Here is a 24076-nt window from a genome sequence, read left to right on the forward strand (position 1 = left end):
CTATTGAACTAGCTTAAATTGAGCAACTAGCTCCATGGAGCTAGTAGCTCAAATGGTTCTACAAAAAAAATCTGTCAACTAAACTAATATACGTGGAAATAGGCATGAAGTACAAATTGTATTTTCAGAAATGTTGTTGTGCATATGGGCCCATCTAAGCCACAACACTACTAGCTTACCATTGTACTTCCTCCATTTAACTCCACTCTACCACTTTCTTTTTTCACGTTTGCCAACGCGTGTTTTACGCGCTAAATATCATTAGCTACGTATTTGCAAAAATTATAAAAGTTAGATATTTTTAATGTACTCGTAAAGACGAATCAAACAAGATCCCACATGAATATATTTCCACTTACGTATCGTGAGAAAATCGAAATTGAATACACAATTGTGAATAGTGTACAAAAGTGATATAGGTAGAGTGGAGTTGAATGGAGGAAGTAGTAGTTTCTAGCTTAAAAATGTTGTAGCTTGAAAATCTTACGTGGCAATGGTAAACTAGTAGCAACTAGCTTACCATTGTGGATGCTCTGATGAAGCTACTAGCTTAAGCCAAGCTAATTTACAAAACCTTCTCCAATGGTGTAGTAACTAGCTTGCAATTTTATGAAATTGCAAGCAAGTTCCTAAGCTACACCATTGAACTTGCTCTTAGTAGCCGATTCTGATTGGCCCGTGGGAAAATCATATGTACAATTTTACGATTGTAAATAATTTTTTATCAACTTAATAAAGATGACTAGTTTTACAAATCTTACAACTTTAGGAAAAATATGTTCTCTTATTATTTTACTTCTCCCATCTCATTTTTAAAAAACTACGGAAAATTATTGAAAAGGTTAGTATTAGTTTAGTGAATACATTACAACTTGAAAATTGAAAAAAAAAAAAAAAAAAAAAACTTTTATCTTTGACTCAAATCTATATTTTAAAATTTAACCATAGTCATTATTTACTTTGGTTTGAAAGACGATATAAAGAAAATGACTTTTTTTCCGGTTTTTCTAGTATACCCTCAAGGCACATAATACGAAGCTAATTAGACAAATGTGCTTAAAAATAAATTACCGGAAATTGATATACCCTATTTGGTAAACAACATATTGAGTGAAATTAGTAGATTCCGGCCTAATTAGTAGGTTGACTTATCAATCTACCATTTTCGTGTGTTTGGTAAACGAGGTATTCGAATAACATATTGGCCGAAATCTACTATTTTTGAATATGCGGCTATTAGCAGCATATTAAATTAGCATATGCAGTAGATTCATGAAATCATTCTAATTATCCTATAATCTGTTAATTTAATTTGATAGTTAAACCTGCTACTAAAATCTGCTAACCGTATTCTGTTAACGTTATGCTTCTATCGTTTGCCAAACCGGGTCATACTCACCGTAATTAAAGAAATAATTTTGTAAATATTTCTCTAATTAGCTCGTTAAGACATATTAGAAAAACCGTTTTCTCCCAAAACGACTTGTAAAATGAAACGGGCGGAGTGTACCACGGAATTTGGAGTTGTTGAAGACAATTGGATGCTTGCATGTCATTGAACACAAGTGAAACAAATATAAGAACTAAGAAAAATATTTGAATTGTTCAAGAGTGTAAAGAATACGCGGCATTTCACAAAACTTACCAACCACAAATCATACAAATACGTATTCACATTTTAAAAAATGTATTATTAGTCAAACAAACCATAGAGTTGTGGAGTTCAACTCTTAAGAAACAGGTATGTTATTTCCCTATATACATACTTCTTGTTTATAATTTATCAGTTAGTCTTGTGTATGACGGTTTTACAATAAATTTCAATTATTTTTTGCATGATAAGCTAATATCAATGGTTGGTTTTGACCGTTGCACGTTTATGTCATAACTATATGTTAGTTTAATTTGTTTAATTCCATAAAGTTGACATCTTTGACAAAGTTATGCTCAACATGTCTGATTTTTGATTCTATATGTTTGGTAGGATATTAATCATTTGTGTTTATGTGATCATTAAGGTGATGATCAAGTTGAGGCTCTCCATAAATTTACCACCTTTTGATTTTGTATGATATATGGTTGAAGCTTTTTGTTTTGATTATTATGATTAAGTTTTCATTTTTTGTCAATTTCAAAATTGAGGGTTTTTGGTAAAATTAATTGGGTTTTGAGTAAAATTTTGTTTTATATAAAGATTAGTGAGTATTTGTTTTGAGGTTGTTGATTCATGTCAGCCGACCCAGTATCAGGATTCGAGTAGTAATTTGTTTTGAGGTTGTATTGGTTGAATTGACGGTTTTCAAATTTTGATTCATGTCAGCCGACCCCAGCTCATTTTGGCTCTGATATTGTTGTTGTCGTTGGTAGTAATTTGTTAATTTATCGGAAATTAGTGAAAATTTTTACATAATGTATAAACCAAGTGGGTCAAATTTGTCTGATGCATCGGACATTCCACCAGGAAGGCCAATGCATCCATCACAGGTGACATTCGCCAGACGGACTCCGTCTGGTCGATATGTCAACTATTCAAGAGATAATCTATCAAGAGATGATCTTGATAGTGAAATGGGAAGTATGGAATTTATGAACTATACAGTTCATATTCCTCCTACCCCTGATCATCAACCCATGGACCCTACTGTTTCTCAAAGGGTAGAGGAGCAATATGTGTCAAATTCCCTTTTTTCGGGGGGTTTCAACAGCGCGACTAGGGCCCACATGATGGATAAAGTCACAGAGTCCGAGGTGACCCACCCTCAGATGGCCGGGGCTAAAGGGTCTCCTTGTCAGGTTCACGGCTGTGATGGGAAGGTAATGAGTGATGGAAGGGGTGTTGACATTCTTCCATGTGAATGTGATTTTAAAATTTGTCGAGATTGTTATATTGATGCGGTCAAAGGAGGCGAAGCTATGTGTCCGGGATGTAAAGAGCCTTATAAACACACCGATTTGGATGAAAAGGCGGTTGACAATGGTGGACATAATTTACCATTGCCACCATCAAAGCAAGAAAGAAGGATGTCTTTGATGAAGTCAAATAGAAATCATCAACCTGGTGGAGGCGAGTTTGACCATAATCGGTGGTTGTTTGAGACAAAGGGCACTTATGGTTATGGAAATGCCATTTGGCCTGAAAATGGTGATGGCGGTGGTGGTGGTGGTGCTGATGATGATGGTCGCGACCCTTCTGACTTTCTCAACAAACCTTGGAAACCTCTTACTCGCAAATTGCGCATGCCTGCTGCTGTCATTAGTCCTTACAGGTAATCTTAGTACTTTTTCCTTCTTAATGATTTCTGCTTATAATTTTTTACATATAAATATCAGGAAGCTCTTTTATAAGCTATGTTATTTGTTGCTGTCAATAAAAAAAAAATATTATTGCTCTGAATTTCGACTGATAAATTTAAAACTTGTTGCTCTTGGAAGAAGGCTTGTTTTTAGACTTCTTTGTATTTGTTTTTCTGTAAGACAGACTTTCAGCTTTATTTTGAAAATCTGTTTAAAATTGCGCGCCTTCCCTTTTCCTTAATTGTTTACGTTTTACCTAATATTTACAGTGAATGAAAATCCATGCTAGCCGATCCTAAATTATTTTGATCTGTATAGTAAAACTTTCGAAATTATAACTGTGATTTAACGAAATTAATGATATTTCCGTGTTTTTGGGAACGCGTGCAGGCTTCTGGTATTAATCAAACTGGTTGCTTAAAACTGCGCGCCTTCCCTTTTCCTTAATTGTTTACATTTTACCTAATATTTACAGTGAATGAAAATTCATGTTAGCCGATCTAAAATTATTTTGGTCCTAAGGGCTAAGGCTGTATAGTAAAATTTCCGAAATTATAACTGTGATTTAACGAAATTAATGAAGTTTCCGTGTTTTTGGAAACGCGTGCAGGCTTCTGGTATTAATCAGACTGGTTGTTCTAGCATTTTTTCTTGCATGGAGGGTAAAGCACACAAATCCTGATGCACCATGGTTATGGGGAATGTCTGTGATTTGTGAGCTTTGGTTTTCATTCTCTTGGATTCTTGATCAACTCCCAAAGCTTAATCCCGTCAATCGTGTCACCGACCTAGCTGTTCTAAAAGAGAAGTTTGAGACGCCGAACCCAAACAATCCCACCGGGATATCCGACCTTCCAGGGATGGATATTTTTGTCAGTACTGCAGATCCTGAAAAGGAACCTCCTTTAGTTACTGCAAATACTATTCTGTCTATTCTGGCAGCGGATTATCCGGTAGAGAAACTTGCTTGTTACGTCTCTGATGACGGTGGTGCCCTTTTAACCTTCGAGGCAATGGCTGAAGCCGCTAGCTTTGCTTATATGTGGGTCCCATTTTGTCGGAAACATAATATTGAGCCAAGAAATCCTGATTCCTACTTCAGTCTGAAAAAAGACCCTTACAAGAATAAAATGAGGCAGGACTTTGTTAAGGATCGTCGTAGGATTAAGCGTGAGTACGATGAATTCAAGGTTCGGACTAATGGCCTTCCCGACTCAATCCGTAGACGTTCTGATGCTTATAACGCTCGAGAAGAGATTAAGGCTTTGAAGAAGCAGAGGGAGCAGGCTGGAGATGAGCTTTTGGAGCCTATAAAAGTTCAGAAAGCTACTTGGATGGCTGATGGGACCCACTGGCCCGGTACTTGGTTGAATCCTGCGCCGGAGCATTTTAAGGGTGATCATGCCGGAATTATTCAGGTAATGATAAGACCGTCTGATGCGAGAATTTGTGAAAGAATAACTTATTCTGAACTGCACTGCAGCGAAACTGAAATGTCATTTAAAGTTTGTCAATTTAACACCAAGTAAAAATGTCGTCTCGTGATAAATATTTACCTTATTTTCATAAATACTACCTAAAGTTTTTAACTTTGCAAGAAATTACCTTTTTTTTTTTTTACTTTTGTCAAAAAATACCAAATTGAAATTAATGAGCAAATTCGACAATTTTTTTTCCAAATTAACTAAAATTCCGACAAATCAGTCAAAATGCCAATCGAATTAATCATAATTTTGTCCAAATTAGCCACAATCTCGGCCAAACTAGTCAAAATTTTGTAGTAAAAAAATTGAAATAAATGTGTTAGTAGCTAATCGAAACAGTTGGCGGCGGTTAAGTATAGTATATAATGTATGTTTCATGCCAAAAATAATGTTTTCGAGTTAGAGTTTTGTCTAATTTTATCGAATTTTTCAATTTGGTAGTGTCGACAAAAGTCAAGAAAATTTAGGCAGTTTCTCGCAAAATTAAAAACTTTAGGTAGTATTTATGAAAATGAGGTAAATATTTCTGATGCGAGAATTTATGAAAGAATAAATTCTTTTAGGGCTTCTGAACCACATTTTGTCTGGTATACTGATATACAGATGATGCTATCTGATGTTTTCAGGTCATGTTGAAACCTCCGAGCAACGAGCCGCTTCATGGAACACCAGATGATGACAGTCCTTTAGACTTTAGTGAAGTTGATATTCGCCTGCCAATGCTGGTTTATGTTTCTCGTGAGAAGCGCCCGGGTTATGACCATAACAAGAAAGCCGGGGCCATGAACGCGCTGGTTCGGGCCTCAGCAGTCATGTCAAATGGGCCTTTCATCCTAAATCTTGATTGTGATCATTACATTTACAACTCTGAAGCCATAAGAGAAGGGATATGTTTCATGATGGACCGAGGTGGGGACCGCATTTGCTACGTCCAGTTCCCTCAGAGGTTTGAAGGTATTGACCCGTCTGATCGGTATGCCAATCACAACACTGTTTTCTTCGACATTAATATGCGAGCCCTGGACGGGATCCAAGGGCCGGTATATGTAGGAACTGGGTGTCTTTTCCGTAGGATTGCCTTATACGGGTTTGATCCACCTCGGACAAAGACACAACCCGGTTTCCTCAGTTGCTGCTTTGGTAAACGGAAGAAGCAGATTTCTACTTCTACTTCTAATACTTCGGAAGAAGTACGAGCACTTAGAATGGGAGATTCAGATGACGAAGGAATGGATTTGTCTTTGCTCCCGAAAAAGTTTGGTAACTCGAATTATCTTGTTGACTCGATTCCTGTGGCCGAGTTCCAGGGTCGACCACTTGCTGATCACCCGTCTGTCAGAAATGGTCGACCCCCTGGCGCTCTAACCATTCCTAGGGACCTTCTAGATGCAACCACCGTGGCTGAGGCTATAAGCGTCATTTCATGTTGGTACGAGGATAAAACCGAGTGGGGAGGCCGGATTGGTTGGATTTATGGTTCGGTTACAGAGGACGTTGTAACAGGTCAGTAAGTGGATTATATATCTGATGTACTACATCAGATGGTATAGTTTTTTAGTTTTGTTTTAAAAATTATGAGTTTTATTAGAAAGTTTTTGAGTTCATTCTTTTCAACATAAAATTAAAAAAATGACAATATAACTCAAATACATTACATATAAGCTCAGAAAAATTTGAGTTTTGACGTAAAAAAACTAACAGTATAATCCTTTTTCTCGTCACAGGTTACAGAATGCACAACAGAGGCTGGAGATCAATCTACTGTGTGACTAAAAGAGACGCCTTTCGTGGGACCGCACCCATCAATTTGACTGACAGACTCCACCAGGTCCTTCGTTGGGCCACGGGGTCTGTCGAGATTTTTTTCTCTCGAAACAACGCGTTGCTGGCTGGAGGCCGGCTCAAGTTTCTCCAAAGGATCGCCTATCTAAATGTCGGTATCTATCCCTTCACCTCGATTTTCCTAATCGCGTACTGTTTCCTCCCTGCATTGTCTCTATTTTCGGGGCAATTCATTGTGGCATCCTTAAACATAACTTTCCTAATTTACCTCCTCATAATATCCCTATGTCTCGTCTTACTCGCACTTCTCGAGATCAAATGGTCTGGCATTGCCTTAGAAGAGTGGTGGAGAAATGAACAATTTTGGCTCATTGGAGGCGTAAGTGCCCATATAGCGGCCGTGTTTCAGGGTATCCTTAAGGTTATAGCTGGTATCGAAATCTCCTTCACATTAACCTCTAAATCAGCTGGAGACGAGAACGAAGACGAGTTTGCTGAGCTATACCTTATCAAATGGACATCACTAATGATACCGCCTTTGGTAATTATTATGGTGAATTTAATTGCGATTGCAGTCGGATTTAGTCGGACTATATATAGTACTAGCCCGGAATGGAGCAAGCTTCTTGGAGGAGTATTCTTTAGTTTTTGGGTGTTGGCCCATTTATATCCCTTTGCTAAGGGTCTCATGGGAAGAGGAGGGAGGACTCCCACAATCGTGTTCGTGTGGGCCGGACTTATCACCATCACCATCTCCCTCCTTTGGGTCGCCATCAACCCCCCGAGTGGCGGTCAAAATACCACTGACCTTGGAGGGTCTTTCCAATTCCCTTGAGTATTTTACCATCACTTTGTTTATATACAATGAACTGTGACACACAAAAATATTCATACATTTTTCATGCATTTTCGAAATTTTTTTGTTATTTTTTTATTGGAACAATTCTTACATAAATTTTCGGATGGGTTTGGATGTTTATAGGTTGTATGAAGGATAAGGGTTTTCAGGTGCATGTATGTGCACCATTTTATAATTATTTACATTATTTTTGTAATTTATTTTAAAGGTATAAAAGTGAAACATTTGAGATGTAACCCAAGAATTTTATATATGAAATCAGCACATTTTCAGAATTTTTTTGCAACAATGATTTGTGTTTAACATATTTTGTTATCAGATTTAGTATTTCTTTGTACGTCTAAAACTCGAATGCTTGCGTTATTTTACGTTGTAATTTATAGGTATGGTTCAGAGAGCCGTGCTATGTAGAAACTTTCCTTTTTTTTTCCAGTTGTCCAGAATATTACTGCATAGAATTAAAGAATTTCGGAATAGCATTTATGTTTAAACAAATTACCTAAAATTGGTTACCACAAAATCGGATTTTTTCCCCCTGCAATTTTAAAGCAATAGCGCATCCACATTTTTGGCTGCAAAAAAATAACCACAAAATGTATAGCCTTTGTTGAAATGTATAATTTGGAGCGAAAGAAAGGGAAGTAAAAGCGTCTTTTTTACTTTTTTGGTTAGTAAATTAGATTGGAAAGATCTCAGTTACATGCAGTAGATCGTCTCCTATAAATTTTTGTGCAACCATATTCCCTCACATAACACAATTTGGACAACCCGGAAATCCGGAAAGGATAAATGGGAAAGAATACTTTTCAGTGTTCCAGAAAATTACATGAAAACGCTTGGCCGGGAAAAAAAAAAAAAAATACCATACACAGCTCATAATCCCAGGACATTTTACATTCATCGTGGATTACATCCGTAAACCCATAAATAAGGCGATAAAACACTCAGATCGAAAACTTCTAATATCACTACCTGCTCTCAGACCGTCAATAATGGGAATGCCACCAGGTTCAAACATGGCATATCCCTATTTCCTAAATCCTAACTATTCAAGTTTGCCAATTTAAATGGTATGAGGGACTCGATCCTGAATTTAATATCAGGATGTCGTGAACCATGACTATATGCTGATTGCAAATATCAATGGCTTCTCAAGATGACTAGGTTAGGACTTAGGAGGTTAGGTTATAATCCTGAAAAGAAGGATGAAACCTATGGTGGTTACTTAAAGACCGGTCTTCCCTTGGCTTGTTTTCGCACTTTCCTGAATTCCGTTAGCCAAGGAAAGTTCAGGTTGGCTGGATCCTACATCCTCTGAAGTTTCACCAAGTCGTTCCTGCAAAAGTTGGACGTTGCTGATCACTTTCTGAGAAGAATAAAGATTAGGGTTACAGCGAACACAATTCATGATATTATCACTTGGCAAAAAAAGATGGTATATCGTGTCAAACTATGTCTTCATCATGGATGTTGAATGTTGATCCTAAACCTGTCAAAACTGACCTAAATAACTCGGCTAAAGAAGGCAGCTTGAATAACAGCCGAATTGAACTAAGCGGATCCAAATGAACTATTTGCCAGGTCTAGTAACTTCCGAGAAGTTCAGTTACAGCACAAAATACTCCGTAATACTTTTACTAATAAACGTGTTGAACATCATTTCGTCATCTAAGACAGAAGCAAACAAGCTACAGAAAACCGGTAAAAATCCGTGACAACTTTTAGTTGGTTCGTCACAGATAGAAATCATAACATGCAGTATGTAAGCCATAGATGCAGCCTCAACAGATAAATAAATACCTGCAATAGTAGTTCCCCGCAATTTTTCACAGAAATACAGTATGCAATTTTTGTTTAGAACACATACTCGAGGAAAAGAAGACACACATAAGACATGAGCATGTTGACATTTCTCAAGTTTTCACATGCTAAAACGACAAGAAAATATTACTCCTTCCGTCATTTATAAGGTCCCCATTTGACTTTGGTGGTCAAACAACGTTGATTTTGACCAATATTTTCAGGTAATATGTAATATCCGTGGTTACTTGGATGATGGTGATATGAAATGAGTTTTTTTATAGGTGAATATTACTTTGTATCTCTACACGTTTTTGGAGCTTAATGGTCACCAAAGTCAACTAGGTACAACTCGTACAAGCTGTACAACAAATTTGGGATGAATGTACTAACATTCAACATTCTCAAGGTGCAATCAAACAAATCAAACATATTTATTAGCAAATAATAGCAGTTGCCCAAAAATGAGACAGTACCTTAAGCAACATATTCTCTGTCATGAGCTGGTCACACTCACTCTTGATTCTATTTAGTTCGGATCTAAGATTAGCGTTTTCTTCTTTTAATACTTCAGCGCGCTGGGCCAGCTCATCACATTCAGCCTGATCACAAGCTCAGAGAAAGATATGTCATAAGTGTCCCATCCATCTTGAAAACGTACTTAAGCGATTTGATAATACGGAGTAATAATTGTGGCCAGAGCCTTGCCTGCTTACGCAATCTTGATCTGCGTGCAGATTCCCTATTAGACTGCTTACGTCTCTGTTTCTTAAGTTCTCTCTCGTCCTGTAAGCAAGGTGATGACGATGTTTAAGAACATAAAAAATTACCAGAACAAGAACAGAATTAACCTTGACCAACACATAAACAACAGCAAAGAGAGAAAGACATTCAGAGTTTAATAACAGGTACAAAAGAACCAAGTTCAGAACAGTTGCAGCTTACGAAAAGACATAGGTCAACTATGTGACTACACCTCTTCTTATTACCGTGCGTACTAGGGTCTACTCCCAACACTCATACGTGATTATACCACTTGGACACATCATTTTAGGGCATGAACATGATAACATCTCTTCGTAAATCGTTGTAACAACGTCGAATTGATGTCACGTTTTAAGACTTTTAACCAAGTAAGAAAAGGGAATTTTCTCCAAAGTCCGCTAGCTTCCTTCTTTTACATACACCTCCGTTCTGCCAACAGCCAACAGAACCATCCAATATATGTTTAGGTTAACTTTCTTCAATTGAACAGTTCTTCACAATTTTAACGTAGCTAACTTCGTTAGTTTGTAGAAAGCAGTCAAGCACAGCTTCCATAATTTAAGTGGCCTAATGAATTTTTTGAAGATTTAGTCGATGGACCAACGAATAATTAGTTCATCACTTTGGCACGATGGTTTATAGACTACGTAGTTACTGTAGAATCATCAGAGACCATACTATTAATGTTTATTTACAGCAGAGAACGCTAAAAGAGAGAGAAGTAAACTAGTGAGCCATAGCTGATTTTGACGATCGCCATATGTCCATAACATTAAAAGTGTAACTGGAAGCTATATTATTGCGACATGAAATATATCTTGCATGTCGCATGCTGTACAAGACACGTAGACAATTCATAATAAGCCAAAAAAAAAACACCACCACTGACCACCACAACAAATCTTACACTTCGACAAACACTGCATCCTACATTTGATATTGAGGTCAGTAACATAAACTGGAATTCATAAACTTGACAGTTTTGCAATAATAGTCATTTAAAAAAATCACATTTAACTTCCATAATCGAACTGCCAAAAAACGTGTAAAACATGTATGAAAAGAAAAGGTTGGAAAAAATAAAGAAAGAGCAATGATAAAACCTGTATCCAAAGCTGTGACTGCAAGTTATCTCGAGATCCAGTGGAAACCACTCCAGTAGCAACCTGTCCCTGCATTGCTGGGATAGGAGATGAAGCAGGAGTACCCCAGTAATCCATACCAATATTCAAATTGGTTGCAGGCCCAGCCACACCACCAGGCCCAGGCATTGGCCCAACAGCCATTGCGTGATTCACAATTGTGTGAGGTGCGTTTACAACACCGTTCTGAGTAACATAAGCGGAATTACCATTCTGAGACACAGTAACTGCAATAAAAGAAAACAAAAATCACAGTTCTGTATGAATCAAAAAGAAAGTATGGTAAAATTCGTTTCAGAATTATATTTGCAAATAGTTAACCTTCTCCAGCTTCATGTCTTCCTTCGGACCTCGTTGGCGAGTTCTGTTAAAATGAAGAGGGCAACCCATGAGTGGCAGATGGAAAAATACTAACACTGGAGCATTTTACAAGACTGGCAGACAGGACATCAAGGGAAGGTAGGTAACTGACGGAAGAGATGTAATTTTTTATTTTAGTTGAATCTCAGGACGCAGAAAAAAAACCACAATTCGCAAGTAAAAAGAAAAGAGTAAAAAATACATTACCACATAGGGCAAAAAATCCCTCCGTGGCTCCGTCCACAGCATAATATTTAGGTTTTCTTTTTTCGGGCCAATACATTAGTTCGTTTACATTAGAAACCTACCACCCCTCCCTCACACCGCCCCCACCTTCCTGCAAAACCCCAACCCATGCACTCTCCTTTCACAGACCCCTCTCTTGCACCATCCTACCTCTTCCCGTTGGCCTGCTCTACGTCTCTTTTCTCAGTTTCAGCATCCTCTCATTCTCAGATCCACTGAGCTCCCCATCATCACTTGCTTTCCTCAGATTGTTGACCTCCAACCCTTTTATCGTTCTTCCTCCCTTTCACCCTCACCCTCTTTCCTCCTCTCACGACATCGCCTTCACGATCACACTCTTGATATCACTTGATACCCAAGCCCCCTTTCCATTGAACTCGATGAAACATTGAGAGCACCGGCAGGTGGAGAAAAGTGGAAAGGGGTTAAAAGTGAAGAGGAGAGAAGAAAGGAGGAAGATGGGTTGTCCTATAAGGGAGAGGGGTCGCAACTCGCAAGTGTGGTGCAATTATGGCGGCCAGTTACAGAAGGGACTAGGGAGGGAGGTTAGGGATAGTGAGGATCAGCGGTCAAGGCAGTAGCCGTGATTGTGGATGAGAGCTGGCAATGTGCTGAAATTGAGAAGGACGGGTTGCTTTTAAGGGATGGTTAAAGTTAGAAACGGGATATCTCCAAGCTCACTAGCTTTACCTTGCCCAAATACTCATTCCAAACGCAAATGTACACATCCTAATGCACTGAAGGGGGTAATAAAGTGTGCACGACATTACTAATATAGTACTTCCTCCCATTCAATGGAAATGCAATATTTGCAAATTTGCACTTCCCACAAGGTTTTTAGAATGCAAGTGTCAAGTGGTTTAAGTTAAAAAAAAAAAAAAAAAAAAGGGAATAAATGGCAAGTTCGGTGGGCAGTGTCAGTGTCTCACTTGTCACAGATGGACACGAATACTTTTGATTCAAACATACTGTGATAGTTTCCCTTAAAGAGATAAGCCAGACTTACTCACAGTACCTCTGCACTCGATTTCAACTTCAATTTCGAAGGTCTCAACTTTCGTGAGTATCGTTCATTTGAGGGAAAAACAATAGATCGTTAAATGTAAGGCCAAAATCATGTTTAGCCATACTGCCATACAGAAATCACTATGTTGACGAATCAGAATCTGGATTCAAGACAGCTTTTATCTACCATAAATACTGTTTACTTTCCTCTTTTAACCATATACTATTCGACTTCTGTTTTGTTGAAGTTACTCCGGGAGCAGAAGCACAAGCGAAAACACTACAACTTTTATTACAACAAAGACCCACCGTTTCCTAATGTTGTACTTTAGAACCAAGGTATTGTTCTTCATACTGGTCAACTACGTAAAATGCTGCAGTTGGACTGGAACAAGAATATTCAGGAATAAAGAGCTCTGTGATTAGACAATGCCTATTTGGTTTCTTTATCGACTGAAATCTCAAATATATTCATCTAACGCTGTAAAGTTAACGTGTTTCCACAGAAAGAAAGCAAAAATCATCTTGAAAAAAAACATATATAAAAGGAACTGCATAACTGGTTGGGAGTCTTACATTGTTAGAATCTGCATCACTTCCTTCACTTGAACCGTCGCTCCCGCTATCAGCACTGTAATAACAAACACATTTCAACAAGCCACATCATTCTTTGAACTTGCAACCACATCCTGATGGCTCAAAATACAATTCTTCCAACAGATAACAGACACAAATCCACAATCATACAAAATGAAGACATAGCTGTATAGTTGCCGACTGAAGACACAACATGATCGTGAATAAAACAACTAATATTGTCCAGAAATATAATTAGATATTTTGCACCTAAAAAGATTTATTTTGCAGAAACCATAGTAATAAATTTTTTGATCAACTGGCAAGGGGTGGTTCTAGCTTTCGAGACCCAGCAGTGTTAAAACTCATGAGGGAGAGCTTTGCCGCCCTAATGGTCCTACCAAGCTCGAATCCGGACTACACCGGATGGTTTACACAAAAAAATTCTTTGATTGAGACTTGATCTCGTAATCAGTCGGTCAAGGCCTGATCTCGATTGTTAAGCTTTAAATGAGTCTAATGTCACCTAGTAATATTATCGGGTGAACTCAAAAACCTTTATAAATTGATGATGCAGTATTAAGGCCTGATTTAATACAATAGAGGTAACAGCAAAGTTTTCTGGAAAGTAATGAAAAATATAAGAAATAGACTCAGTTATGCAGCCTTTTGTATTCATAGTAAGAGATTGAAAAGAATGCTATGAGTCAGTTTCGAAGTTCATCTTCAAGGCCTCTGTAGTCTGTACTGATAAACAGGACAAAAGGTACTCAAACGAACAAGAAAATTCCACAATATAGGTCTATGTTTAATGGTTATTCTAAATTCTAAATTCCCCCAATGCAATCTTGTTGATAAAACACATTAAAAAAAAATCAATACCTCTTGGAGCAGTCGCCATTCACAGCTGTTCCAGTTGTTTTACTGTCTTCATTAGTCTTCCCAGTCAACATATTCAAACTACCCAAACTCCCTCTCATTCTTTTCACAGGTAACTTTTCTTTTCCCTCAGGCTGCTTAGTGTCTGCGTCTGAAGTTCCATGAGTATTCCCCTACAAAAGAAACTACGTCATTTCCTTGGAATGGGATCCCTCGGTAAAACTAAGAAACCAAAATCTTAAAATAGGAACACCAGCTAATAACTCACAGAAGCTTCAGCCATGCCATTCGGAGAGGGGATAGCAAATGGAGCAAAAGGATAAGAGCCCTGCCACATTTTAAGTTGCATAATTAAAACACCGAGAAAAAAATAGAAAAATAAATAGATGAAATGATGAATTGATTTATAGTACAACATTGATACCGGAGGCATAGATGGGTGTCCATATAAACCACCATGAGGATACATGGCTACATATGGGTGAGGAGGAGTACCATAAGGGGGCATCATATGCTGCAAAACAGTAAAAGACACTCATAAGAAACAAAATAAGCACTTCTGAGCAACATACAGCATTACTAAAAATGAAATGATAAGTAATAGAAAGATTGCAACTGCACCGCATGAAACTCAAGACCAGTCATCAATTGCAATACAATTGGAAATACAGTAGGTCTCCAAAATACTTTCCGTGTCATTACCAGCCAAAAGGTAATAAGTGACTACAGTATGATAAACTTAAATGAGGGTATTATTAAAATTGGAGAGCAACCAATATACCATATGTATTGTACAGTGTTCTCCTAAGTACCTGAACACCCCACATATAGGGGTGAGCTTGCGGGTTGGAAGCCATGAATCCAGGTGGAGGAATATGTGCGTATGCCTGTTCAACAACCAAAAGATAATCACATATCTTCATCCCAAGTCGCGGTTAAAACCCATAAATCCAAAAGCTAATGCTACGCAAACTATCCTATCATTTTTAATGCACAAAAGTCGCCACCTTCGACCCTTTGCTACTTCAAACAAAATGGCACATTGACGCTCTGATACGAATATGGTTACCATTTCATCTTAGACTATGTTCAATGTATTAAGATTCATTGTTTTTGATGTTGGACTATGTTCAATGTCTTCCCTTCAAGCCTTTGCATTTAGACTACAAGTAGTAGGGACTAGATTCAATGTTAGTGGTTATTTCTTTTAATATAAATAGAGGCCTTTGGCCATCATTTGTAAAGGATAGATATTGAAGAGAGAATTGAGATGAAAAAAAAAAAATCGATGCGTTCGATAAAAATTGTTGGAGTTTGACATGATCAAGCTTTAGCCCGAGTAATATTCAATAGGTCTTGAGTATTCTCACCATTACTCGTGTTATAGGTCTAGCACCGAGTAAATATCCCATTGACTTGAATTCTACACATGAATTCAAGGCAAATATCCTTTTGTTTTATTTTTCTAATATCCCGCTTCCGCATTTTCGCATCACGCTCCGTATTGATCAAAACCTTAATCCTTCCTCAAAATTAGCACAATACATTCACGCGGACAATGCTTGATAGATAAATTCACAAACTCAATAACAACTTAGACTAACAAATTATCCTAAAACATGAATTACAAGCAGTTTAAGCACGAACCTGATAACCGGGCCATTCAGCATTCACAGTAGCTGTTGTCGAGGCAGACGATTGCTCCTAATACAACATATACGGGCAATTTCGGAATTCAGTAAGCTCATAATAGCCTCAATTTTGCTATCATATAACATAATGATAACAACCCAATTAAAGATCAGAACTATAACAGCAATAACATCAAATCAAATATGAGAGTAAAAATCATACCGGCACACTTTCCGGAGGATTCGGCTTCGGCTCATTAGATGGTTTATCTGTGTCACTACTACCCATGATCGAAAATTCAAAACCAAATCTACAGGCTCTTCCTATATGATCACAAAATTTACACCATAATCAACAAATTGAAACCCAACAAAATTAAACAAGATGGAATTTAAAATTTACACTATAATTAACAAAATTTAGCTAAACACAGCAAAATTAAACAAGATGGAATATTAAATTACACCGTAATTAACAAAATTAGCTTAAACCCAGTAAAATTAAACAAGATATGATGCTAAATTTACCTTAAATTGAAGGTAGAGACAAACGATCAATTAACTATACAAACTAAGTATTGAAATAGAGTTCAACAAAATTCAATACAAATTGAAGGGGAAATTGGCGCGAAATTGAGGGGTTTCTGACGATTTAATGTGGGTTTTGTTGATGCGAAAGGAATTGAAGGAAGGTGTTAGATTAAATTAATAGATGTGTTGGGTTAATTGATTCAATCAGGTAAAAATTAGGGTTTCGTTTTTCTGTTAGAAAGGGTCAAAGGGGGGGAGTCTTGGAGATGAGTCAATTCGTGGAGGAGAAAAAAAAAATGTTTGAGAGAAAAAATGTGAAAAAGAGGAGAAGGAATGTTTATTGACTAGATGTTGATCCGACTCGAGACTTCCGAATTCTGACATATATCCTCGATTTTTTTATCTAAATGGACCTAGCAACTTGACATATGAAATTGACCTGAACTCCGAACAACCCGATTCGATCTGATTCAAAATGTGTGACGAAATGACTGACTCTAATTGCTCGATCTGAATTATCCAATTACACTGTGTTTGGTTCAAGCATTGTAGGTATAAGGTATGCGTTTAAAAAAAATTATTTTTTCCTCACAAAACTAAATATATCCATATAATTTTTTTTTTCCCGAATTCTTTCTTTTCCGTGAAAAATACAAGCAATGATTTTTCTTGAACATTTTTAATAATATTTAAGAGTAGAAGTATTAAGATATCAAAAAATGATTTAAATATATATAAGAAATTATATTCAAATTTTTAACTAATTAATATATGCAAATTTAAAGGAGAAAATTAATACATAAGTAAATGGTACAATCAATAATATAAATATACAAAAAAGAGTTCATTCCTCATTCCCGAGTTGAACCAAACACAAGGTATCAAAAATGGAGTTCCAAACTCATACCACCCTGGTTTGATTCCTGATTCCATACCGATACCATTATGCGAACCAAACACCCACTAAAATGACTAGATCAGTCAATTTTTGGAGTTTTTTTCTAACAAATTATGTTGAGAAATGAAAAAAATTGGCACTATAAACATTCAATGGTTGAAAAATATGAACATTCGTGTTATAACTTTGGAGTAGTTGTACAATACACTAGTTTTCTTTTTTTTTTTTATAAAAAAATTATACAATTAACATAGAAATTGTGGAGATTTGGAATTGAGAGTTGGAGAAACGGGAGGGGTAGTATGGTCAAAAGAGTACTATAATGAGAAATGCGTACTGCGAAAATTAAGACCCAAAAAATATAATATTGCTCAAAAACTATATTTATAAATGGTAATATGCTCAGAAAAAATGTGTATATGCTCAAAACCTACAAAATTTGAGGTATTACCTCATATGTGTAATCCTTTTTCTCTTGTGTCTATAAGCTTATACAAAACGGTTTACTTGAGTGACGAATAAATTATTAGTAATTATTCCAAGTTGGTTGTAAGTGAGGTCTCATACTAGATGAATAATAGTGTTAGCTAATCTATTGAAGAATTTACAGAAGCTAATCTACACAAATCCTAACAAACTCTCTAAAGATCACAGCTTTATAAACAACAGAAGCTCAAATAGTTCGACAACATCGTCCGCAAAAGCTAATCCTGTTAGGGTGCAAACTCATGTCCCACATCGGTAGAATAAAGATGAAAACTCATCTTTATAAGTATCTACAAAATATAATAGTACGAGCCCTTTTGGGAAGGAGCCCAAGAGTAAATCCGTGAGGGCTTGGCCCAAAGCGGACAATATCGTATTATTATGGACAGTGGACACAGATGCAGCAGAGGCCCAACAAGGGATATTCACGCAACAAGTGGTATCAGAGCCCAAGGTTCTACTTGGGCTAGACACGGAGATTCATCAAGACCAAGACTTGAAGGTAGACGTACACTATAAGGCGTGGAACTCCTATAGCTCGAGGGAGAGTTAATATGTTCACGAGAAGCGACATGGTCTCACGGCGTTGAGACGGCAGGCCGTCCAAGAGAAGATCGTCAGCGACCCGGCGAGGTGGGCTGAGGCTTAATGGAGGCAATAAAAGCGGTCTATGGTAAGTCCAAAGGCGGTCCGGTGTGACGCACTGAGGCAGTGGATTCGGACCCAGTCCATGGTGTGGGGAGTTCTCCATGGAGGTCAAGGGGTAAATTCGTGAGGGCTTGGCCCAAAGCGGACAATATCGTACTATTATGGATTGTGGACACAGATGCAGCAGAGGCCCAACAAGGGATATTCACGCTTCCGCACAACAAATCCAAACAACTTCAAACAAACCACTATAAAATCAAAGCTCCATTGAGAAAAAAAAATAATAATAATCAAAGCTCCATTGTACAAAAAGCATAATAAATTTTTTTATAAATTTGATTATTACACAAAAGTACAAGACTTGTTGAAATATTTTCTACAATTTCGATAACAAAATAAACAAATACTCTCTAATTAACTATAGCTTAATAATACTCAGCTAATTAACTAGCAAGTCTCGCAAAAGACTTGTATCAGGAACATCAGCTTCTATTCCAAAACCGTTATTAATCAAATCACCGAGATCAAAATCAAAATCGAAATCAGAACCAAATTGATCGTCATTCAAGCTTCCATCAAAGACGTCATCAAAGTCGAGATCATCTAATCCAAGTCCGTCATTACTCATCGAGAAATCAGGTTTAATATCATCAATAATAGTCGAAATATCTTCGTTTCTTGACCTTTCCAATGTTTGATTAAAGCTATCAACCGTCGAACCAACTTCATTCTGTAACCGCTCCAACGCAACCTTAAACTCCTCAAGCTCGCTTAACCCGAGTTTATCAACTTCCACCTCGTCCCACCAAAACCCGCCACAATTAACACCGTCATTAGAACCAGAACAATTAAGATAACGTTCTAGGACGTAATCGGAATTAGGATTACCATAAGAAAAACAATTACCAGCTTCAGAGAAAGTAATTAAAGCAATTTCCGAACCATATTTATGACACAATTCATCACACTTGTCTATTTGTTTTCTTCATTACTTTCTTTGTTACATCTATCTTTTTCTTCCCGTTTGATGTCTTCATCCGTTTCGCCAACGATGTACTTACTCTAAGCTCCTCCATTGATGAAATTTAACAAGTACGTAAGAAATTAAAGTGTTTGTTTAGCAAGACCGTCTTTCACAAATATTTTTCCTATATATATATATATAAGAGTGTAAGTTAATGAATAATAATGATTATTACAATTTCAAAAACTTTCCAAAAAATATTTACGAAATTTGGTAATCTTTTTAGTGATGCTGTTAGTGTTGTGTTTTATGTTTGCGCGCGGTCGATAACTAAATTAACGGTAATATTTGAAGTCTTACAATTTACTATGTTCACACCTAGTAATAATCAATACTATATATTAAATCCAGAAACCAAGGGACTTCAATATAATTAAAGAAAGTTATACAAATTAATTATACTATATAGTTTTAAATCAATAGCACCGTGTGATAGACCCGATTAAGGGATCTCAATGCAAATATTATATAGTTTTGGTTAAAATTAAATTATATAGAAGTTTGGTAATTTTCCTAAACATGGTCAATTTCCTTAAAATAAAATAATTAATTAAGATGGTCAATTTCCTTAAAATAAAATAATTAATTAAGATGGTCAATTTCAAGGTGACTAAAAGAAAGAAGATGCCTGGTAATTTTCCTAAATATTTATAGAAGACTAGAGGATGGTCAATTTCCTTAAAATAAAATAATTAATTAGTATAAACATGCACACTTATGGTATTAACTATTATTATCATCATAAAATTATATATTAAATTTAAAATCTATGCAATTTTATTAAACTTTATAGTTTGTTAGATGTATAAAGATGTTAATTATTTAACATACAAAAATATAATAAGCAGGTTATAAATAATTCAAGTTAGATTCCATAATATATAATATTGCATAATTCTTTCGATTTGATTTAATGCATATATGTAATATATTTATATAAATATATAATCCTCTTAAAATTTCATGTCTAAGTAGTAAAAGTAATTTCGTCAGTAAAGAAAAGAATTGTAGTAACATTGGATATAGTTATATGATAGTAATCACTCATTTGAATAGTAAATAAAAATAACAATATTATCAACGAGATTAGTGAGAGTGGTAGAAACAACAACGGGAGTAATGAAATAATCAATATTAATACGGCAATAGTGAAAGTAACAATAATTACGGCGGGAGTAGTGAAATTATCAATATTAATGCGGCGATGAGTGACAGAACAATAATTACGTTACTAGGGAGTAGTGAAAGTAACAATGATTACGGGCAATTAGTGAAATGTTATTACTATTGTTTCATTAATAAGAGTAAAATATTAATAGCGGGAGTAGTGAATTTGTTTCAAAATTTATTCCATCGTAATTTTAGGATATGTTATAAAAAATATATTAATGATAAATTTATGGGTTATGCAACTTTAAGTAATTTTATTTAATGTAAAAAAAATTAATGGTAAGTAGAGGTAGCCCGGGCGAAGCCGGGCACCAATACTAGTAATAACTAATAACAAAACGCGTTTACAATATGGTTTTTTAAAAATTTTAAAAAAATCTGTAATTTTGGCAAAATTGTATACTCCCTCCAAGTTTGATCAATCTTCCCTATTTCTCTTTTGAGCTTATTTTCTTATCTTCCCCTTTCCTTTTTTGGCTATCTTTTATTCATTCTTTATTCATCCTCTCTCCTAAAAAGTCAACAATTTCTCCTACTTTATCCTACTTTATTCATTTTTTATTCATTATTCATTCTTTATTATTTTCTCTGTCAACAACTCATACTACTTTATCCATTTTTTATTATTTTCCTTATTTTTGGTGCAAAAAGCAAAGGGGAGGATTGATCAAACTTGGAGGGAGTATTTATTACAATTTCTTAAGTTGTACATACGGTGTGTATATTTCCGTATTTCAGTATTTATCTGGTTTTTTGGCAAAATTGTATATTTATTAACGGATTGGTTTTTGTTAATTTCTAGGCATTCTCCTCTTTTTTTTTTAATCTGGTTCCAAGTAGAAGAAAAACTTTCTAAAAACCAAGTGGGAAGAATTTCCTTGTTTCTCTTATTTCTCCCTATATAAGGATCTCTTTGCTCTTATAATCCGTTTTACAGCAATTTTACTCTCATATTTTTCTTTAATCACACAATTTTACTCTCATCACACAATCAAATTATTCTGACAAAATTAATCAATCAATCGAATTAATCAGTAAAAATCAAAATGTTCTTCCACATAATCCTCGAAAGAAATATGCAGCTTCATCCTCGCCATTTCGGAGCTCGTCTTCGCGAAAAACTCGTCTCTAAACTCATGAAAGATGTTGAAGGCACTTGCAGGTTTTGATAAACCCTAATTTTTGTATTTTTGCTAGTGTTTGTTTTTTAATTGATGAAAGTATTAGGAATACAATTGATCTAATTTGGTATTCTAGGTTTCTTTCCTATTTTGATTCTTTGTTGTTATTGAGATTGTTCTGCTGTTTTTCCTTTCTTCCATAAACCCTAATTTTGTTTGTGTGCTAGTTTTTATAATTAAATTAGTGGTGACACAATTGAACTAACTGGGTTTTCTGGGGTTTCTTTCAATTATGATTCTTTCTTGTTGTTGACATTGTTCTGAGGTTTTCCTTACTTTTCCAAAACCCTAATTTTTGAACTTCTGTTTGTGTTACTCCCAATAATTAAACTATTGGGAACACAATTGAGCTAATTGGTTTTTCTGGGTTTCCTTTCGGTTTGGAATTTTTTTTGTTATTTTCCAAAACCCTAATTTTCGAATTTCAATCAATTTACTGGTATACAGTTAACCTAATTGGGGGTTTCTAAGTTTCCTTCATGTTTGTTGCTTTCCTGTTATTGACATTGTTCTGCAGGATTAGCTTTCTTTTCTGAAACCCTAAATTTTGAGCTTCTGTTTGTATGCTAGTAATTTTTAATTAAGTTACTGGATATACAATTGAGCTAATTGGATTTCTGGTTTCTTCTCCAATTTTGATTGTTTCATGTTATTGACACGGTTATGTATGTTGATTTGATTAAAACAGTGGGCGCCATGGATTCGTGGTGGCGATAATGGGGATAGAGAATGTTGGTAAAGGTTTGATTAGGGATGGAACCGGATTTGTGACGTTTCCCGTGAAGTATAAATGTGTCGTCTTTAGACCTTTCAAGGGCGAGATCCTCGAAGCTGTTGTCACCATGGTTAACAAGGTACTGGTATTCGGATGCTACATTCATCGTCTTTGGTGACTGATGTTGTGGATTATGAATAGTTTATTGATTCTTGTTGAATTTTGGCAGATGGGTTTCTTCGCTGAGGCCGGTCCTGTGCAGATTTTTGTATCTAATCACGTGAGTGCTTTTTAAGCTTCCTACTAATTTCTGTTTTGGCAACATTGACTGTCATGGCTCCTAATTGAGCTTCTTTGTTTATTATTTACCATTCTAACCCTAAGTTGTTTGTTAATTTATGGTGTAGTTGATACCAGATGATATGGAGTTCCAATCTGCTGACACGGCAAACTATACGACTTGATGGCTCGATAAAGATTTGTTTATTTCCTGAATGTTTGATCATTATGAATGAGGCGTGCCTTAGTAGATTTACCCGTGTTCTTATGATGGATTTTTGGTTCTTTTTGCGAGTTAAAATTCAAAAGGATAGTGAAGTGCGGCTAAAGATTATTGGTACTCGTGTAGATGCCACTGAAATTGTATGTTTCTCATTCTCTGAGCGGAACAGTTGCTTGTTTTGTTGCTCTAACAATTTCCTTTCAGTCTGTTTTAAGAGCCTAGAATTGCCCTGTTCAATTGCTGTAGTTGGTTATTGATAAGATTTTCCGTCTACAAACTTGTCCTTTGGTGGAGTGTCTTCTCAAAGTGTTTAAGAATTATAATTTAGTGGCTTATTGCACTAATGTTAGGAGTTCGGACCACCTTACAGGGTTTGGATTAGTATGTTGTGGTAGCCTTGACAATCAGAAGGTCACCATACATAGTGGGTTTGTTAAATTGGTTGAGTGTAAATTATTACTCGTAGTAATAGAGGTCAAATTGAAGGAATGTAGAGAAATGGTACGAGTGGAAATATTAGCGGAAAAATGAAGGGTAGGAAAAATAGTTAGTTACGTCCCCAAAACTATTTCCCATATTTAAGCTTCTATTACCCTATTCCGAGTAATAACTACCATTTATTCCAAACGAGCCCTAAAATGTAGTGACAAAACTAACGCAAGTGTTAGAAGTCAAACACTGATGTGGAGGGAAAGTACAACATTGCGAATTAGAATCTGAGATTACACGACAAATCTCGTCTTTTTTGCTTCACTGTCTAGAATAGTTGAGTTTAATAATCGATTGAGATTCTAATTTGGACGTTCCCGAGTATTCATAGCATTGAGCTAGTTGGTTGGTATGATCGTGCTGTTTCGTGATCATACTCTTACCAATTTATTTTGACCTTCTACAGTTTTGCATCGGTACGATAAAAGACGATTTCTTGGGCGTTATTAGCGACCCTGGCGCTGCATCATAGAGACAATCTGCTCTGATATGCCAAGCAATCAAAGTTGAGATCGTAGCAATCATCCTTAGTGATTTGTATGCTTAAGCAAAAAGTTTAAAGTTTTAAGTGTACTCGGTATTTAAGAAATTACCTTAATTAGAATATGT

At 36.1% G+C, this 24076-nt stretch overlaps 3 protein-coding genes across 4 annotated transcripts; 2 read left to right on the top strand and 1 right to left on the bottom strand.

The window, feature by feature from the left end:
- Positions 1-1526: 1526 nt before the first annotated feature.
- Positions 1527-7691, top strand: LOC141644603 (cellulose synthase-like protein D3). Of its 2 annotated transcripts, XM_074453967.1 has the most exons (5): positions 1527-1741; positions 2462-3266; positions 3905-4712; positions 5405-6281; positions 6503-7691. In XM_074453967.1, exons 2-5 carry the CDS (start codon positions 2470-2472, stop codon positions 7393-7395), a joined length of 3375 nt encoding a protein of 1124 aa, XP_074310068.1. In that variant the 5' UTR covers positions 1527-1741; positions 2462-2469; the 3' UTR covers positions 7396-7691. The 2 variants fall into 2 exon arrangements, with proteins under 2 accessions (XP_074310068.1, XP_074310064.1); XM_074453963.1 differs by lacking the exon at positions 1527-1741 and having other exon boundaries at positions 2331-3266.
- A 486-nt stretch (positions 7692-8177) lies between these two features.
- LOC141593232 (bZIP transcription factor 16-like) lies at positions 8178-16707 on the bottom strand. Its single transcript, XM_074414139.1, has 13 exons — positions 16352-16707; positions 16047-16147; positions 15840-15896; positions 15005-15079; positions 14617-14706; positions 14461-14520; positions 14196-14365; positions 13314-13368; positions 11448-11490; positions 11088-11353; positions 9928-10005; positions 9696-9821; positions 8178-8755 (listed from the first exon to the last, which is right to left on the bottom strand). Exons 2-13 carry the CDS (start codon positions 16110-16112, stop codon positions 8645-8647), a joined length of 1197 nt encoding a protein of 398 aa, XP_074270240.1. The 5' UTR covers positions 16113-16147; positions 16352-16707; the 3' UTR covers positions 8178-8644.
- A 4806-nt stretch (positions 16708-21513) lies between these two features.
- Positions 21514-24076, top strand: LOC141593248 (DNA-directed RNA polymerase II subunit RPB7-like). Its single transcript, XM_074414140.1, has 6 exons — positions 21514-21742; positions 22450-22615; positions 22706-22756; positions 22884-22939; positions 23040-23118; positions 23874-24076. Exons 1-6 carry the CDS (start codon positions 21627-21629, stop codon positions 23937-23939), a joined length of 534 nt encoding a protein of 177 aa, XP_074270241.1. The 5' UTR covers positions 21514-21626; the 3' UTR covers positions 23940-24076.

Source organism: Silene latifolia, chromosome 1, assembly GCF_048544455.1.
Source record: "Silene latifolia isolate original U9 population chromosome 1, ASM4854445v1, whole genome shotgun sequence".
NCBI lineage: Eukaryota > Viridiplantae > Streptophyta > Magnoliopsida > Caryophyllales > Caryophyllaceae > Silene > Silene latifolia.

Excerpts from the sequence above, each read along its gene's own strand:
- LOC141644603 (XM_074453963.1), top strand. The coding sequence starts at position 2,410 with ATGTATAAACCAAGTGGGTCAAATTTGTCTGATGCATCGGACATTCCA. Across the intron at positions 3,267-3,904 it reads GCTGTCATTAGTCCTTACAG|GCTTCTGGTATTAATCAGAC; the intron begins GTAATCTTAGTA and ends AAACGCGTGCAG. Across the intron at positions 4,713-5,404 it reads ATCATGCCGGAATTATTCAG|GTCATGTTGAAACCTCCGAG; the intron begins GTAATGATAAGA and ends TGATGTTTTCAG.
- LOC141593232 (XM_074414139.1), bottom strand. The coding sequence starts at position 16,112 with ATGGGTAGTAGTGACACAGATAAACCATCTAATGAGCCGAAGCCGAAT. Across the intron at positions 15,080-15,839 it reads CTGAATGGCCCGGTTATCAG|GCATACGCACATATTCCTCC; the intron begins GTTCGTGCTTAA and ends GTTGTTGAACAG. Across the intron at positions 11,491-13,313 it reads GTGATGCAGATTCTAACAAT|AACTCGCCAACGAGGTCCGA; the intron begins GTAAGACTCCCA and ends TCATTTTAACAG.
- LOC141593248 (XM_074414140.1), top strand. The coding sequence starts at position 21,627 with ATGTTCTTCCACATAATCCTCGAAAGAAATATGCAGCTTCATCCTCGC. Across the intron at positions 22,757-22,883 it reads AGATTTTTGTATCTAATCAC|TTGATACCAGATGATATGGA; the intron begins GTGAGTGCTTTT and ends TTTATGGTGTAG. Across the intron at positions 22,940-23,039 it reads ACGGCAAACTATACGACTTG|CTTTTTGCGAGTTAAAATTC; the intron begins ATGGCTCGATAA and ends GGATTTTTGGTT.